Source organism: Denticeps clupeoides, chromosome 2, assembly GCF_900700375.1.
Source record: "Denticeps clupeoides chromosome 2, fDenClu1.1, whole genome shotgun sequence".
NCBI classification, from domain to species: Eukaryota; Metazoa; Chordata; class Actinopteri; order Clupeiformes; family Denticipitidae; genus Denticeps; species Denticeps clupeoides.
In genome coordinates this window covers 26,689,411-26,706,342 of record NC_041708.1, presented here as the reverse complement: position 1 = coordinate 26,706,342, position 16,932 = coordinate 26,689,411, and the positions used below count along the sequence as shown (strand labels likewise).

The 16,932-nt window shown below is 44.9% G+C and overlaps 1 protein-coding gene across 2 annotated transcripts in view; it reads right to left on the bottom strand.

Moving 5' to 3' along the window:
• map3k22 (mitogen-activated protein kinase kinase kinase 22) overlaps window positions 1–16,932 on the bottom strand; it is a 32,224-nt gene that overhangs the window by 14,023 nt on the left and 1,269 nt on the right. Inside the window, exons 2-8 of one of the 2 annotated variants that reach the window (XM_028970018.1) lie at window positions 10,234–10,317; window positions 9,666–9,710; window positions 5,784–5,893; window positions 4,827–4,864; window positions 2,585–2,684; window positions 1,964–2,068; window positions 1,768–1,879 (exon numbers count right to left, since the gene is read on the bottom strand). In XM_028970018.1, the coding sequence (XP_028825851.1) occupies window positions 1,768–1,879; window positions 1,964–2,068; window positions 2,585–2,684; window positions 4,827–4,864; window positions 5,784–5,893; window positions 9,666–9,710; window positions 10,234–10,252 (529 nt within the window). In that variant the 5' untranslated portion in view covers window positions 10,253–10,317. Of the gene's footprint in view, window positions 1–1,767; window positions 2,069–2,584; window positions 2,685–4,826; window positions 4,865–5,783; window positions 5,894–9,665; window positions 9,711–10,233; window positions 10,318–16,932 lie in introns of both variants that reach the window. The other variant, XM_028970017.1, reaches the window with a different exon arrangement.

Here is a 16,932-nt window from a genome sequence, read left to right as displayed (position 1 = left end):
ATCGCCACCCGAGCATCTTGAAGATTCCAGCACAATGCATCTCTCCCTGATCACATCGCACCCCTATCCTTACAGCACGCCCCTCTAGCGTGAGTTAAAGAGGTCCAGTCCCCCCGCAAATGTGACATTTTACCAAGGGGAATATCACCTTTATCAATATCAGCTGTAGGGGTCTGTGAATTCTAGTTTCAATTTTTGATATATTGTGTATATATGTTGCAATAATCTTGTTAAGTTTCAAAAATTGACGCGATGAAAACTAATGCGGGGAACACACATACACCACAGTTTGTTCCAATCTCACAATCTGATATGCTTTTATCTTATATTCACACCGTTTTAACAAGGAAACATGCCATTAATTAATATATACTGTTAAACTACGGCAATTGATACACTGCAGTGGTGTGTTGAACCCTGACTTTGTCAATGATGTGTAAATTGTACATAAAATAATTAGAGTATGAATACTATTATAACAGTGTAGGCCTTGAAAATGTGCTTCACTACAGTTCACCTTCGAACTTTCCACATGCACGTTTAACTGGGATACTGTCACTGCCAGCATGCGTGTGAATATCTCGGTAAACACATTTGTTTGCGCGAACACCAGCCGAAGATGCCTGCGTGAACGTGTGAACCCACTCCTTTATCTGACAGAAGAGGCGGCTTTCAGAAAAGCCCTTCAGGCAGCACTACAGAGAACGTGGGTGCTGGCTTCTGACAGTCTGATCTGAGAGAGGCACAGGAGTCACTTATCCTGACATGCTCTCATGCTGGTTCACCAGAGCAGAACCATTTTCAGCAGAGCTACAGACCAACGGCACAATGTGCACTGTGTATCATTGCAAAAATGTTTTCTGAACGCTGTAGCTAAACCATGTTTTTTTTTTTGTAACAATATAGTTATGGATGTGTGTCAGTAGTGATTTATCTGAAGACTTCTTATCATTAGTGGGCAACAGAACACAAAGAATTCACCGCAATGTTGCTCAAATGGTGTACCAAATGTACCAAATTTACCAGTAGGTGCCACCTATATATAGGTGTGCTCTATATAGCACACCTATATATAGGAGGCACCTACTGATTTTTAAAAGAAAAAAGAAATTGTACTTAAACAAGCCGCACTTGTCCATAAGCCCTGAAACATGAGATATCAGATTTGAACAATTACTTTGTCACACACTTTCTTTGCGAAAATAATTGATGAGCAAAAGTCATTGATCACTATCGGCATCGTCCTCCTGTGCACTCGTGCTTACGTGCAACACCCTGACTAATCGCTTTTTAACATAAAGGTCGCAAGCTATGCATGTCTTTGTGTCTTTTCCAGGATGAAGGTCTGTGCATTAAGTGAAAAACGGCTGACCTGAAGAATTAAGTGTGAGTAAGTTTGCCGAAACAGTTTAATTGGTCGGTAATTTAATCGGTCTGATACGACGAGGTTAAATGTTTTGGTGGCAGGAATCTAGTTATCCCATAAAAATCCATAAATTTGCCCAATCGTTGTAAAAGCCACAGTTCTCAAAGTATGTGAAAAAGTAGCGGCTCATATGTCGAAATTTACAGTACACCTTAGAGCAATGTCATCTGAAAGTCGCTCCACCCACTTTTTTTAGTAAGTCATGTTTGACGTCACTAGTTCTGTCCTGTGGGACTAAGTGAAATTGGATAGAGTGATAATCTGGATAATGCATCTTTAATGATGGTTGGGGCGGGATGGTTGTATGAGTGTGTGTGAGTTTGTGTGTCATTGAGACGTACCTGTGGAGTGTTTGCGCACCCGCTCCGATCCCTTGTGCAGAGAGCCCTTAATGTCTACCAGCGACCGGGACGACCTCATCTCGTTGTGTTTGTCCCTGTTCACCTGAAGGAACTGCAGGGGAGAGGGGCAAAGTTTGAATAAAACAGAACATTCATGGTAATAAAATAAACTTGTAGGTAGAAGGCGGGTACTCACATGGTTGTTCTTAGGGGTTTTCAGCAGCACTCTCAGGTAGTTGTTCATGGCGGAGCTCACAACAGCCCGGTCCAAATCCTCCTGAGTCTTCAGAGGGAGCAGCATCTACAACACACACACGGCAGCTACTTCAACAACAGCATGCTAAATCATACAATACATATACAATACACGAATGCCATACATGCAGGGAATCTTAAGCACTTATCTAAGTCACTCTGATTAAGAGTATATGTTGTATAAATGCTGTATATGTAAATACAGGTGCACGTATATCAATTACAATCCAGTGTCATATTACCTATAATCAATACTACCTAAAATATATACATTTTTTATATGAATTAATACAGTCAATCCTTGACTCTCCTTTTCTTTCTTTTTTTCAAATGCACTTTGTATGTATTTATAAAAAAAACCTACATTTATTGAGAAGACATGCAGATAGATACATATACAACTACATTTAAACATTCATAAACCACAGCTGCTTTTCATCTTCTGCCATAACCACATACACATAATATGACTGCTATAAAACACACACACTCCAACCAGTAATGACCTTCATTTCAGGACAAGATAATGTGCATAAAATACTCAATTCAAAGCATTTTATACCTCTTTGTCAGTGTAGAATAAGTCCATCTGCTGGCCAAAGGCCTCGGTCACTTTCTGAAGCAACTCTTTAAGCTTGAGTGGCCGCTGGAAAGGGAAAATTCTGAAAGAGCCAAAGGGAGAAAAATGGATTAAAACATGAAGAATGTTTTTTTAGCCATCTAATGTTCTGATGGAATTAATATTTTTTTCTTCCCACAATAGTCATTCTGAATGAAAATGATCTGTATATTCTTAAAGTTTCACAGAGGAATATTTGTTCATAACATCCTGAAAATGTATGCAAAAATATGCAGCATTCTGGGAATGTTCCTTTCAAGCTAAAATTTCAAAGCAGAGTCATACAGAACCTAGAAAAACCAACACCAATCAGTTTAAAATCTGTTTAAAATCTATGCCGTAATTCACTTCTGTACAGCATCTCATTTATGTTTTTACAATTCTGTGACGACTCCGGGGAAATGGCTTATGGTTATGAGAAGGACAGGGGTACAGAAAGTGCATGACTGTGACCCACTGGACAGTCCGTGATGGCGCAGTCCAATTAAATCTCTGGCATCGAGGCCATTTCTGTACAATTCCGGGACGGATGAGGGACCGACACGTTAAAAGATGATTCATCAGCACAAAGAAAAGTTGTGACTGCCACACACATATGCACAGAAGTGTGTGTGTTTTAGGGAAGGGGCCCAATCAGCAAAAGTGGGACGTCTTTTCAACACCAACAGGCCCCACACACATCTGAGTGCACAAGGCAGATGGGAAGCTTCCTGAGAGGAAAGCAGCATAAAGCAAAAAAAAAAAAAAAAAAAAGAAATGCAGAAGCAGCAGGAAGTGTGTTTTCCCTCCGCTCTCCTGAAGTTCACTGGCTCTTCAGCACACTGCGGGATCCATCCCACCGCCCCCTCCCAAACCAGGCCCTACTACCCCATCTCACCCCACCCCCAATCTTCTCCATAGGTCGATCTTCAGCGAATGCTTAGCAATAAAACCTCACCGCTGTCTGGGTTTCAAATCAAAGCAAGCTTCTGGCGCTTCTTTTATCGTAATTGCGACCTGACTGCTATCTGCAGAGGGACGAGATTCTAGGAAAGGGGAGGTGCTGCGGAGTTGGCATGACTAAATGCTGGCTGAGTTTACGCTGCTGATGGGGGGAGATATCCGCAAAAATGGGCAAGCGGAGGAGAAGGACACCGGCGGTCGGAGCGGAGGACACAGAGCGATGTGGCTTTCCTTCCGCGATGCGCGCTGATAACATGCGATTTCTGGCTCCCGGTCTCTCGCTGCCTGGCAGCACACACTGGGTCCCTTTCTGATTGCAAATGAAAATGAGAGGCTTCTAGCAGCTCCAATTAGGCCACTTATCAAACTCATAGTAACAGATCTGACTTTAATGAGGTTTTTCAATAAACTGAGCTGCTGCTACTAAAATGCATTGTTATACTGTGTCTCCCTCATGTTTTACACACAGTACGGTATTTTATACCTTTAAATATTATATATTATATCTTGTTAAATACCCTGTTTTGATCATTTGAAGTGCCTTCATTTTCTGCATTGTATAAATCCCCTGTCAGTGATGATCTAGGTTTTGTAGCACCCTGGCAACCTAGAGAAAGGTGCTAAATTACGTGGATAGACCAAACTGATCACACGAATCTTCGGTGAAGATCCTCCCAAGTACGAGGAAAAATGAAAAACTCCATCTGTTCTGTTCATCTGTTCACCAAAATAATCCATGTAGTTACTACCGAGCATGCATCATGGACAGCACATGCTCCCAAGCACAAGGCAGGTTCCTATTACGCTGTACAAAGTGTAGCTTCCACATTTCAAAATGAAAGAAAATACAAAAAAAACAGGAACAAACCCAAGAAAAATTTCCTTTTTATGGTACCGCTGGACTTCTCTTTTTCTTTTTCCTTAAACATTTCCATACCAATATGCGTGGGAAAATTACAATCTAGAGAATGTTTTAGTTGGTCATTTTCAGTCCAAAAAAAAGACAATAAGCCAACAGAAGTTGCTTGTTGCTGAATGGAAGAAATTAGTAGCAAAGGGAATTAAGAAAAAGGAACTGCAACAGCAACTGAAATGTCAAGGCAGGAATTTTCCGGCATATTCTGGAGGTTTGAGCCATTCTCACGTTTTCCTTGTCCCAAACCAGACCTCTGATCTTCAGAGTGGAAATAAAGTGTGGATGAGGCAATATTGGAACAACAATAATAACGAGATTCCAACCCACCGCTTTTCTCTCTCATGCTCCAGCTTGACTCGTAAATCCTGTTAGTGGAATAAAAGAGAAAAAAACACTTTAAAATGAGAGGAAAATTTTACTGTTTCATCTCTGTGGAGTTCAGTACTTACTGACGGAAATAAGAAACCTGTTGCAGTACTAAAATCTCAATTACCCGCTTCATTATCTTTATGAGCCTACTGGAAGACAATGAAGTGAACTGAAGGCCACGCATAGCTGTTCTTTCATTATAATTTGCAGAGCTGTTGGAACGGAAATGCTGTTCTGCATTAAAACGTGGTCCGAAAGAGAAACCGTTCTGCCATTTACTGCGGTGTGCCGATGTCTGCAGTAACCAAAACTCTGTGATTCCCATAGTCAGCAGGGATTCGAGGAGATGGAGCAGTAGGGTCGGGGGGTTGACGCGGAAATGTTCTCTCCGTTCTTGTTTATGCAACTCTGTAAACAGATATGCTTCAAGGCAACAATTGCTCAATTACCATACCACAGTCCTGAGGCAATGCGTTAGAAGAATGAAGAAGCAGCTCAGTCTGGATCTCCAACAAGTACTTTTGCTTGAGATTTTCTGCATGCTTTACTAATACCAGCATGGCCAATGCATTGGTGCAAAGAGCCTGTGGAAAGCGTCATTAATAGGACAGGGATATGTGGTTAATTGAATATGAACGTAGTTGCTCAGATGCATGCTCAATTATGATCAACACCTTCAACGCTTTGTCCTCAAATAGTTCTTAAGCAATGTTTTCATAGTGGCCGTATCCTTCTGAAAGAGGACACTGTCATGTAAAACCACTGTTTCAGTACGTTAAAAGGAGCGGTCACATGAATGCACGCTGCTGCCACCCCTGTCTTCTTCCTGTCATGCATCCAGGTGCCAAGTCTTAGGTACCCCGCCATTCATATGGTGTATAAGATAATGTGATTTGTCAGGCCTTTCGATCATACCTGTCTATAAGACGGACTCCTGCTCTTGGGCTTGCTGCTGTTGAGAGGGTAGCATCCAAACCGCAGGGCTGCCAGGTCCTTCATGATGGAGTCCAGAGCTTTCTCGTCTTCTGAGGGGGACAAAAACACAGGAACTCATCACAACGCTCCTCACCAGCCACCAGGCCAACTAGGGTTATTGTTTTGAGGCCCTGAGGTGGTCAAGCCTGCCAGTCATACGAGTAGGTGAACTTTCACCTGAACAGAGTGCAAGTCATGTCTGAAATTCACACCTACAGCTAAGATGATCCTGCTGATTGTTCGCTTTACCAAAGATGGAGACATGAAGTGAGAATAATGTTTACTGTCGTAAGTCAAATCCTTAATGCAAAAACAATCTGATGCACAATGTTAAAATGATTTTATTGCTTTGGACTCATATCATGCCAATATTGCACTCTTTCTTTATTTGCATTTTTTTTTTAAATGCTCTGTGACATGTAGCTGTTCAGCACTGGCTAAAGGCTTGACAACTCCATTCTTCTGTTCTGGTCCAGGGGCTGAAGTGGAAGCCATGCAGCATGTTGGATGACAAGCTGAGAATGATGAGCCGGAGAACCTCAAAGAAAGACCCAGCTATGCCTCATCATAATGTACTTCAAAGAGAATATGTTGGAGGAAAAAAAAAACAGTAATCTTTATGAACGGGTGATAGAAGTCCCAGGTTCCAATCCCACTTACTACCATTGTGTCCCTGAGCAAGAAACTTAACCCAAAGTTGCTCAATGGGGGGGCTGTCCCTGTAACTACTGATTGTAAGTCGCTCTGGATAAGGGCTTCTGATAAATGCTGTAAATGTAAATAAATGCTGTAAATGTAAATGCGATTTGCAAAGCAAATTGATTTTGATTCAACTTGGGTATACACAGTGCAGAATTTTAATGGCTCCATATGTCCCCCGACAGTAAGCTCTCATGAAGAAACCACTCAGAGGTTCAGATAAATGTACATGCTGAGGTGGTTTACTAAAACATGCCTAGAGTACATAACTGCTCTTTGGAGCTTATAGACTGGCCACTTTACTCTTGATCCTTCTCATTTACTTCTTAAAATAATATATACATATACATACACACACATATATATATTTTTTTCCATAATCACCTCACCAGCAAATGGGAAGCAATCATGCAAATACGACAGTCTGGAATTACCATATCAAGAGGCCCTAATGGAGCCAATTAGCTGAGTCTGGTAATTGCAGCTTGACTACGGGGTCATTCACCCCCACTGGCAGCACTGCCAAACTATCAGATGCAGGACCGTCTGGGCCACATTCTCATGCATTAGGTGGGATCAGAGTGTCTGGACTGCAGGGGAGGAGCAGATTGGGTCTGGTGTCCCTCTGATGGCTTTCCAACAAAAGCAGCCTCCAGCAACAGCTGGACCAGCCACCACAGCCCCGGTTCTGTGAGGGTTCATGCAGGGTTCAGGGTCAGCTTGAAGAGGGGCTGGTGATCTACATCCTGTATCAGCAGTGGTCTGTTCAACGGTCACACTTTACAGGGATAATAGTGGATGTAAAAATGATCAGGCTCCGGGACAAATCCCCAGCATCCCCAGTTAGTTGTCTAGACAAACGGAAATACTGTACATGGTGCAAAAATTCTATATTTTATAAGGAATGTGAGCTGACCATCAGTGAAGTTTTTTTTTTGCATGATTGAAATGCACATTCATTAGTCTATGTTACTTCATTTAAACAATGAATTATATTCTGCCTTATCACCATCATCCAAAAAAAAAGAAACTCCAGAATCTGTCTCAAAAAAAGGTTAGTTTGAAATATCTTGAACATCTTTGCTGTGTTTTGCTGATTTCACTTAAAAACTAGGGTTACAGTGGAGGATCGGGTGATTAGGAATATGGTACAATAAAGAGGTACCTCTAAAAAAATGGCACGGCAATAATCACTGGCCCAGTGCTCTACCACCTACTGTTAAAATCCTACTTGGGTTTTCTCAGGCTTTCTCTTCACGTTACACAACTCACACTTGGTCATGACTCAACCACACACTTCCTGAACTCATCTGACAAAATCGACATCATGCAAGGGTGGTGACCTTGCCCTCAACCCCCACATGTCAAAGCGGTGGCATTAAAAACAAATCATAACCCCTGCCGCCCACTTGGACATCAGATCTCCCATCACACCTTAGACGGAAAAAAAAAGACGCCACCTTTACAAGACAGGCGACACATCGCAGCCTTTGTCCCTCCCCACCCCAACTATCTCAAAACCATCTTATCAGGACACAAGTTTTTGTTTTTTTTTTCTCGATGGCTGTCAGTACAGCACTAATACTAATTTATAGTATTGTGTCTCTCATATAAATGAAAGATTCACAATAAATTCCATTGTGTCTCCCAGGCACAACGATAACAGCTCCTTCAGAAGGCATCATATTACAGTACCAAAACCCACAGATCATTCTGCAAAAAGCAATGGTCAGGTTAAAAATGGACTAGTTCTAACAGTAGGAGCTGAGCTTTGGAGCTGACCTGGTTAACTCGGTTAACTTAAAAGACCCCAGATAAATTGCCGTTAGTGTTAAAATGTAGCGGCTCTGCGAGTTAAAAACGAGTTACGGGGAATAAACGCCCCCGCAAGCCCAAAGCGGGGCAGCCACAGAAAACACGCACAGCAACCCCTTTCTCTCCCTCCGTCTCTGTGTGGTCGACAGAACGCCCTCTGACCCCTCTCTCCCACTCTCTCGACGGCCCCGCTTTCTTCTCGGCAGCCAAGGATACAAAACAAACAAAGATGGGAAGGGGGGGGGGTGTTAGCGGTGTGGGAAAAGTGTGGTTCTGCCGGCGGTAAATCAAGCCATGACATCATCAGGCCCTGTCTGAGCCTGCCAGAGCCCACAGCACACACACACACACACACACACAGCAGAAATGAACCCCACATGTTCTCTCATTAACAGCACCTTTTGAAAGGTTTGAGTTAATGAACCTTCAAACTCAGTACAAACCCAAATGTTTGAAACAAATCAATAAAACCCATTAACACAAATGCATACACGTCCTGCCCAATCAACTTAAAACACAATCCAGACAGACAGACGTGTGCAAATACACACACACACCGCCCCCGCAAATATGCGTGAACATGCATACGCACACGTGCACATTAGGGTTGGGCAGGTGAGTTGACATTTAGACGTGGTGACGCCCACTCAGGGCCATTCCTGTTGTCATGTGACAGGCGGCGAGGGTCTCGCCGGGGAAACCTTTCCTCTGCTTTCTCTAGATTGCATCATCTCGCGCTGCTCTGTCTCCACTCGCCCCACTGGTTGGACGGGCTGAAGCCGAGAGAGAAGGGGGAGACGGATACAGAGGCCGACAGTGAAAGACGAGAACGACCAGAATGAAATGAATGAAAGAGTCAGAGAGCGAGCGAGGGGGGAGAAAGAGTGAGAGAGGGAACGCCTGAAAGAGAGCGAGAGCGCTTCCGAGACGTGAATGAAGACATTGAGGGGATTTCCCGCTTATGGGACACACATCATCGCAAAGGCATCTGGCTGGATTAGCGTCATGTACCGCCAGCACAGAGCCCCGGTTCAATCCTTCCTTCATCCTCTTCCCTTCCCTCTGAACCGCTCTCTCGCCTTCTCCTACATTTTGCCCGGCTCTGCCCTCCACGCTCCTTACCGGGGCATTCCGGAGCCGAGCGAGAGGCCGCTGACAGTAATCCAGAGTTAATGTGTCACGGGCAGCACAATAAGGGTGACGTAACGCTGTTTCATAGGCGTGTTTGGGTTTGCCTAACCTCGGGCTTATCGACGCCACGACGCGAGTCGTGTTTGTGGGTGCCAGGGTGACAGGGGTGGTGCCTACCTTGTGAACTCTTGTGCTCCCGGGGTCCATTTTGGACACCGTCATCTGTTGGGGCGTAAAACGAGAGCGTTGGCATGGGTATTTCTGCATTTCCATGTTCCGTGTAAATGAATACTGTAGCATTAATATTAAGGTTCTCCAAAGCACCGGTCCTGTTTACGGTCCTTTAGAAGGGACAAAAGCCACAGAATCTGCTTGCGAGGTGGTGAAGCCACGGCCAGCTAGGATTATACTGCAAGTGTGAAAAGGTGAAGAAAATCTTACGTAGGCTGACAAAGGGAAAAAAAATATGTCTGGTGTGGGGTGGGGTAGAGTAACACCATATATCATTTTCGGGACACACTAAGCCTAGTGTGAGGAATGGAGGCAGTAGTCTATATTTAGAAGCCCTCCTCGCTTGAAAGCTTGTCCAAACAGGGGGGGGGGGAATGTAGTATGCCGGGGAGGGACGTTATGAGGAAAACCCTGAAGTTTCTGAGAAGGTGGGTGAAGGTTTATGAGGGTGGAGTGAAGTCGTGTTCCTTCAAGGTGTGCTATGGTCCTCGCGTTCCTGAACGGCCTTACTCACCCATGTTTACTGTCATCATCAGGAAGTGGCCCTGTTGAACTCGAGCGCTGGGCTCGACTCCTCTCACCTCACAAAGACCTCGACCTGCAGACGACAATGCAAACGGGGATCTGGTTTAACACAAACGAAACCCATTAGAATCATGCAAGCAGCAATCCGTCTCAGGTCTGTCACGCGCCCACACAGCAAGACAGACCTCAGCGGAACAGCGTGTGCCTTTTTTTTTTTTTTTTTTTTTAAATAAAGCAATTACAAAAGAACAGCATGGTTAATGTGCATGTGATGCAATTTTAGAAGCTGCTGGGCCGGCTAGTCTGCTTTATACATGCATACCTCAGAATTAGTAGTATTAGTAGTATGTATGTACACCTTTAAAAATATTTTTTTTGCACACGTACAGTACAGGCCAAAAGTTTGGACACACCTTCTCATTCAATGTGTTTTCTGTATTTTCATGACCATTTACATTGGTAGACTCTCACTGAAGGCATCAAAACTATGAATGGACACGTGCCCCATTTGGTCAAAGTGCCACTGAAACTGAAACATCCTTGTGAGAATGATACATCCAGAATGACTCACTTGGACAAAAGGTCCTGCTAACTGGAATTCTAAACCATTTAACAGGCACATTTACTAACCAGTGTCAGAAACAAACACACATCGTGTTTTGTATAACCTTCCCTGGCACGGCACTGTGATTTAGTAATATGTTCTAGAGCCGCCAGGCTCTTTGGCATTCACAGAATGAGGATTCGGCACGGCACAGACTTTGATGGGTAAAAGCCCCCTTTGCCCTTGAGACGCAGTTAAGCCACAAAGCGTAGGATGAAAGATAGGTGCCGCGCCAGAAGGGTGCAGGCCGAGAGCGCGTCAAAGCTCAAGATGCGGGGATGCAAAGTTCTTTTCCCGAGGCACGACAGAGAGCCTGTCACTGGCGGAGACGTGCTGATCTGTGCACAGACTCTTTATTTTGACACATGAAAAGCAGTGCAGAGACAATAGGAGCCATTTTCTCCCGGTTGTCGTCAGCCCCTGTCAATAACATTGGCCCGTCAGCCGGCGATACAGTACAGAAACACAGTACAGTCCTTCTGTCTTTCGTGTAGCTTTGAAAACTGTATGAATCCATGACAAAAGACCTCCATTCACAGGTTGCGAAGAACATCGCTTGTATTGTGAAGCACAGACAATCTATGCAAAACCCACACTGAGGTGTTGGCCTGCTCACATTTATGTGAAAACCATTAAGACTACAGTACAATATCACACTATGGGCCCTATTTTCAAATGACAATATCACACCGCTCTTAAAATACTGACACAATTTGTGCAGAAATCTGGAAATAACGTTTCCTCTTGTACAACAGGGCCTTGTGTGTCGATGGCTGGAGGCACATTTGCCGTGAACTTGTGAGAATTCTGAGTATTAGGGTTTATGTCTGTGTCTGCATGTCGTGTCGTCCCATGCCTCTGTTCTCCCTCACGGCACCCGAGGTGTTCCCCGTGTCTGCCGTCGCTCCCAACAGTCTGGTTTGTGCGTAACGTATGTGTATGTTTGGACTCTGTTGCACTGGTGCGTTCAGGTCCGCGCTGTTGTCGTCGAGGGGGAGCTCGCTTGTGAAACGTGCTGGTTCACTTTTTGACCATCGCCTCCCTCCACACCTCGGGTGTGACTGTAGTAGTCACATCCCATCTGTTTTTATAGAAAATTGTTAAAGGCACATGGTTTGCCCCCCAAAAAAGCTAAACTATTTTTATTCTTAAATCACATTAATTCTGATACATAAATCAACATTTTGAAGGTTTGCAGCACCACAATGTGTCAGGCAACCCCTGAACCCAGTAAACTACAAATATGGGGCAAGAAAACCCACTGCATGATGCCTCATCCTTGGGAATACTCAAGCAGACTTGACTTCCACGTATGTGGCAGCATGAGATATAAGATACACAAGACGCAAACACCAGCGCCATCGCTCCGATCGGGTGAGAGATTTCAAAAGCTCGGGGACGTTTAAAAATATGTATCTGACCACAGCATCTGTCCATTCATAGATGAAATGTCATAAAAAAGTGAGGACGAGTGCCGGGCCGCAGATCTCCGGGCCTGGTAATAAAGGGGGAAATAAGTAGCCGCTGCTTCAAAGCGATTGCTTTTAGCTCTTGTAATTGCCTTTCCTGAACACGCGTATTTATTTATATATTTATTTAGCACGTTGCCTGTAATGACGCGGGGATGCAGGTCGTGTTGAAAAGAACCGCATCCAAGCGCACATTCCACTGAGATGATAGAAAGAAAGATAGAATAAATCGGCTATTTGCTCGCTGGAGGACTGCGTTGCCCTTGATGAAAACCCTCTGTTTGTATAGACGGTTGTTTTCCCTCCCCGACGTCTAAAGCTGGCACCTCGTTGACTTTCTCCAGAAAGTCAGCAGACAAAAATGTCCCGGGCTCTTAAAAGAGGCACAAAGGGCGTGCTGTAAGTTTCCACCTCTCAAGCCAAAGCGCTCGCATCAGGCGCTCAGGCCGACAGACAGGGCCCAGCCTGGATCTCTCCGAGGGAAAATACGCCGGGGCCACCGAGAGCTCCAGAGGCATTTTTATAAGACCAGTTAATGGAGCACTAGATGCCCCGACATATTTGTGAGTGGTAAGATGATGTGTAGCTAAGATGGGCCAGATCAGAGGAATGGATGGCCGCGTCTGTGAGAGCCCTCGGCAATTAAACATAACAAGCTCCTGAATCTCGTCCAGTTTAAACACTACAGCCAGTCAGCTGCATCACTTTTTGACTGCGTCTTTGTAGCCTGAGGCTGTGTGTGAGAGAGAGAGAGAGAGAGAGAGAGAGAAAACTCCCACTCGCTCTGAAGTAACAGACAGCCACTCTTGACCTTGTAACTCCCACCCAGCCCGGCTTAGCCGGTCCACACGGGTGCGAAGCTGCGCCGTGCCAGAAGACAGGTGGCCCTGCCACACCGCCACTCTCGTCTCGCTGAAGCCCGGCTCTCCGGGCGTCTCGCGCCAGCCACTCGCAACATGGCCCATCTGCTCAGACGCTCCTCCCAGCATGCATCGCGAGGCCTGCCCGGGTTGCTGTTGACGACGCAACCCAGCCTGCACTCTATTCTTGGATCCATCTCCAAAGATTAGCACAAAACTGCACAAGTGAGTCATTCTGTGCACTTCGTCCTGAGTAAAACATCTACAAAGTCTACTTACTCATCTTTATTGCGACATCTATTCACTAATTACCAGGACAGTCCCCATGAAGCAGCAACTTTTGTTGGCTAGATCATGGTTGAGGTTGTTCCCTACTTTCTCAAAAGTAGAATACAGTAACATGGTGGTCCTACGTACAGTGAGGCAAAAACGTAGCCACCAATTATGCAAGTTGTCCCATTTAAAGAGATGAGCGAGGTCTGTCATTTTCACCATAGGTACACTTCAACTGTGAGGAATTTTTTTTCAAAAAAAAAAATTCAAAGATTTTATTAGTATAACGTCGCAGAAAATAAGTATTTGGTCAATAGAAAATGTTACCTCAATACTTTGTAATGTAATGGTTGGCAAAGTATAGGTCAAACATTTCCTGTAGGTCTTGCACTATAACCAGTAATTTGGGCCATTCTTCCATGCAACTCTTCTCAAGAGCTGTGATGCTTTGGGGTTTGTCGCTGGGCACAGATTTTTTATTGGATTGAGGTCTGGAGACTGGCTAGGCCATTCCAGAACCTTGTAATGCTTTTTACGTAACCATTCCTTCATTGGCTGGGCGGTGTGTTTGGGATCATTGTCATGCTGGAAGATCCAGCCACGTTTCATCTTCAATGTTCTGGAAGGAGGTTTTTACCCAAATTCTCACGATAAATGGCCCCATTCATCCTTCCCTTAATACGGTTCACTCGTCCTGTCTTTGCCGAAAAGCAGCACCAAAGCATAATGTTTCCACCCCCATGCTTCACAGTGGGTATGGTTTTATTGAGCATTCAACTCAACTCTATAGGTCCTAAATACTTATTTTCTGTGTATCAATCCCGCTTATTAAAGTGGGGTTGGACTGATCTGATCACCCTAAATAAGTGAAAGTGAAGTGATTGTCTCTATGATACATTGCAGCACAGCACACGGTGTCAGAAAGAAATTTGTCCTCTGCTTTTAACTTGGTGAGCAGTGGGCAGCCATGACAGGCGCCCGGGGAGCAGTGTGTGGGGACGGTGCTTTGCTCAGTGGCACCTCAGTGACACCTTGGCGGATCGGGATTCAAACCGGCAACCTTCTGATTACGGGGCTGCTGCCTAAACTGCTAGGCCACCACTGCCCCTGCACCACGGCACTAACATAGATCCTTAAAGAATCTCCAGCTCCACTTTCCCAACTACTAATTACATGTTACAAAGATTCGGGGTGAGAAAGGAGGAGAACTCACACGCCTTTCACGCTCCAGGCTGCGCTCAGTTTTGCGTCACTCTCGTGGAAAAGAAAAGAAATCGAAACAGAGAGAAAAAAAAAAGAACAGGCATGGCTATTTCCCCTCTTCCTAAAACAACGATCCCCAACTGCAGCCCCTCATGACATCACCTCAGCCGTTTAACACAGCGCTGCACAATCGGCCCCATGTTCCACCAGGAATTAATACTGACAGTAATGACGCATTTATACACTCACACATCACAATACACATTAATGTGTATAAACACATTATAATCAAATAATCAGGCTCACGGTCTTAATATTTCACATCACTTGGTCCCATCTTTCTGTTGCCAAGAAACTGTCAATCAATCAATGTCGTATTCAGCAAACACACTCTATTGTTTACTCTTCTCACCATATGGATGAATGCATAATCCCACAAAGTCACATATGATCCTGGGTTTAAGGTTGGCAGGGATTAAATATTAATAAATGTAACACAAAATTCAACACACTGAATACCGATAGCGGTATTTTAGATCCTCGCGTCATTTGGCAACTTGTGTGAAAGTGGGATGTGTCACTACTTTATAAGGTCAGATAACACCAATGACCGAAGCAGCACGGCCCCTGGATACGGCCCCTGGATACGGCCCCTGGATGGTCGGTGACCCTATGAGGCTCTGTGGTCAGGTCTTTCCAAAAAGAGTGCTGAAGATAAATCTGTGTGGTTGGTTGACCTCACGTAGACTCCTTTTCCTCCAGACTACATTTACACGGTTACACAGAATGGGGTTACAACAGCAATCTGTCAAAATTGCATTATTATTGACACCGATATTAAAAATGCAGGAAATGTTGACCGCGCCTGCTTCTGCTCATTGGTTGAGCGATAACACGCACACAACTTTTCACTCTGCACCCTCCCCTTGCTCGCCCAAAACACTCCCAGTACGACCGCCACGCCAGCGTCACGCACGTTCCTACATACTTCAACTTGGCATCGATGACGAGGTCCACTGGCAACTTTAAGCACATTTTGTAAGAGCCCAGCTGTACAGGAAATAGGCAGAAACCCAGAAGAAGAACGTAACGTGTTACCACGTCGCGTCCTTGTTTAGCAGGTCTTCCAGTTTTAACATTTGTTACGCTAGAATGGCATCTGCATTTTTAAGCTAAGCCACCCTTTCCATCGGCCGATTGGCTTGTTTTGTGTCGGCACTTTTTATGGTTCTGCTCAAGAGTGCAATCGCAGCAGCGGCTGAACATTCCGGAGCGGCGGGCCCACGCTTCGCCTGCATGTGCTTAAGAGGTACTTGAGAACGCTCTTAATTGACACGTGCTTTGCCACTCGAATCAAAGCCACTGACCTGAGGCCGGTGCAAGTGCAGAGAGAGAGAGAGAGCGAGAGAGAGAGAAAACCAAGCGCACTTATGTGAACCGTACAAAAATTGCGCAAGGACCTTATTCCTCCACTTGGCCGGGTCGCATTTTCCCGCTTGTTTATCGTGACCCCGTCAGAGGGTGGGTTATCTGCCGGCCGTCTGGCTCTGCTGCTAATGAGGGCATTGTACCTGTCAGACGGAGACCTCAATCAGACCATTTCCTTTGCGCTCATTAGATCAGAGGGCCAGCGACGGACACGGGGAAAACTGGACAGATATCCCATTAGAATTTTTTTTTTTTTTAAATCGCATCGCATGCTGCTTAGGGCTGAGAGGGCTTGACCTTTGACCCACGCACGTTTGGTTGCTGGTAAAAGCACAGCACGTCCGGCCAGATTGGATGAGAGATGGAGCTGGCCAGGCGTAGGGCAAGTGTTATCGCCATGGTGACCAGCATCTAAACACTCCAGGCTCTGAGGTCATCTGTACTTTTCTCCAGGATGGTTACTGATGTTAACTAGAGAGTGCGATGCGATATGATACATTACGATAAATGCCATACTTGTAAAATGACTAAAATATATATTTTTTCCACACACACACACATAAAGATGGAATCAGAAAATAAGGTAAAGTAAGATGCTATAATACGAATACCAACAAGCCTGAGAAAAACATATCCGAGCCGAAAAGCTGCATGGTGTGTCAAACGTATGAAATTGAGACTGACTGGGATCTCCGCCTAACGTTTTTTCATGGCATGTGACGTACATAAAAAGATCCGGCCTGCGATAAATTCATCCCATCAAAACGGAGTTAGAAACCGCCGCTCCCGTCTCCGTCTGGCATTCCGGCGCCGCTATCTGCTGCCGGGCTGTTTGGCTTGTACCGGGGGCC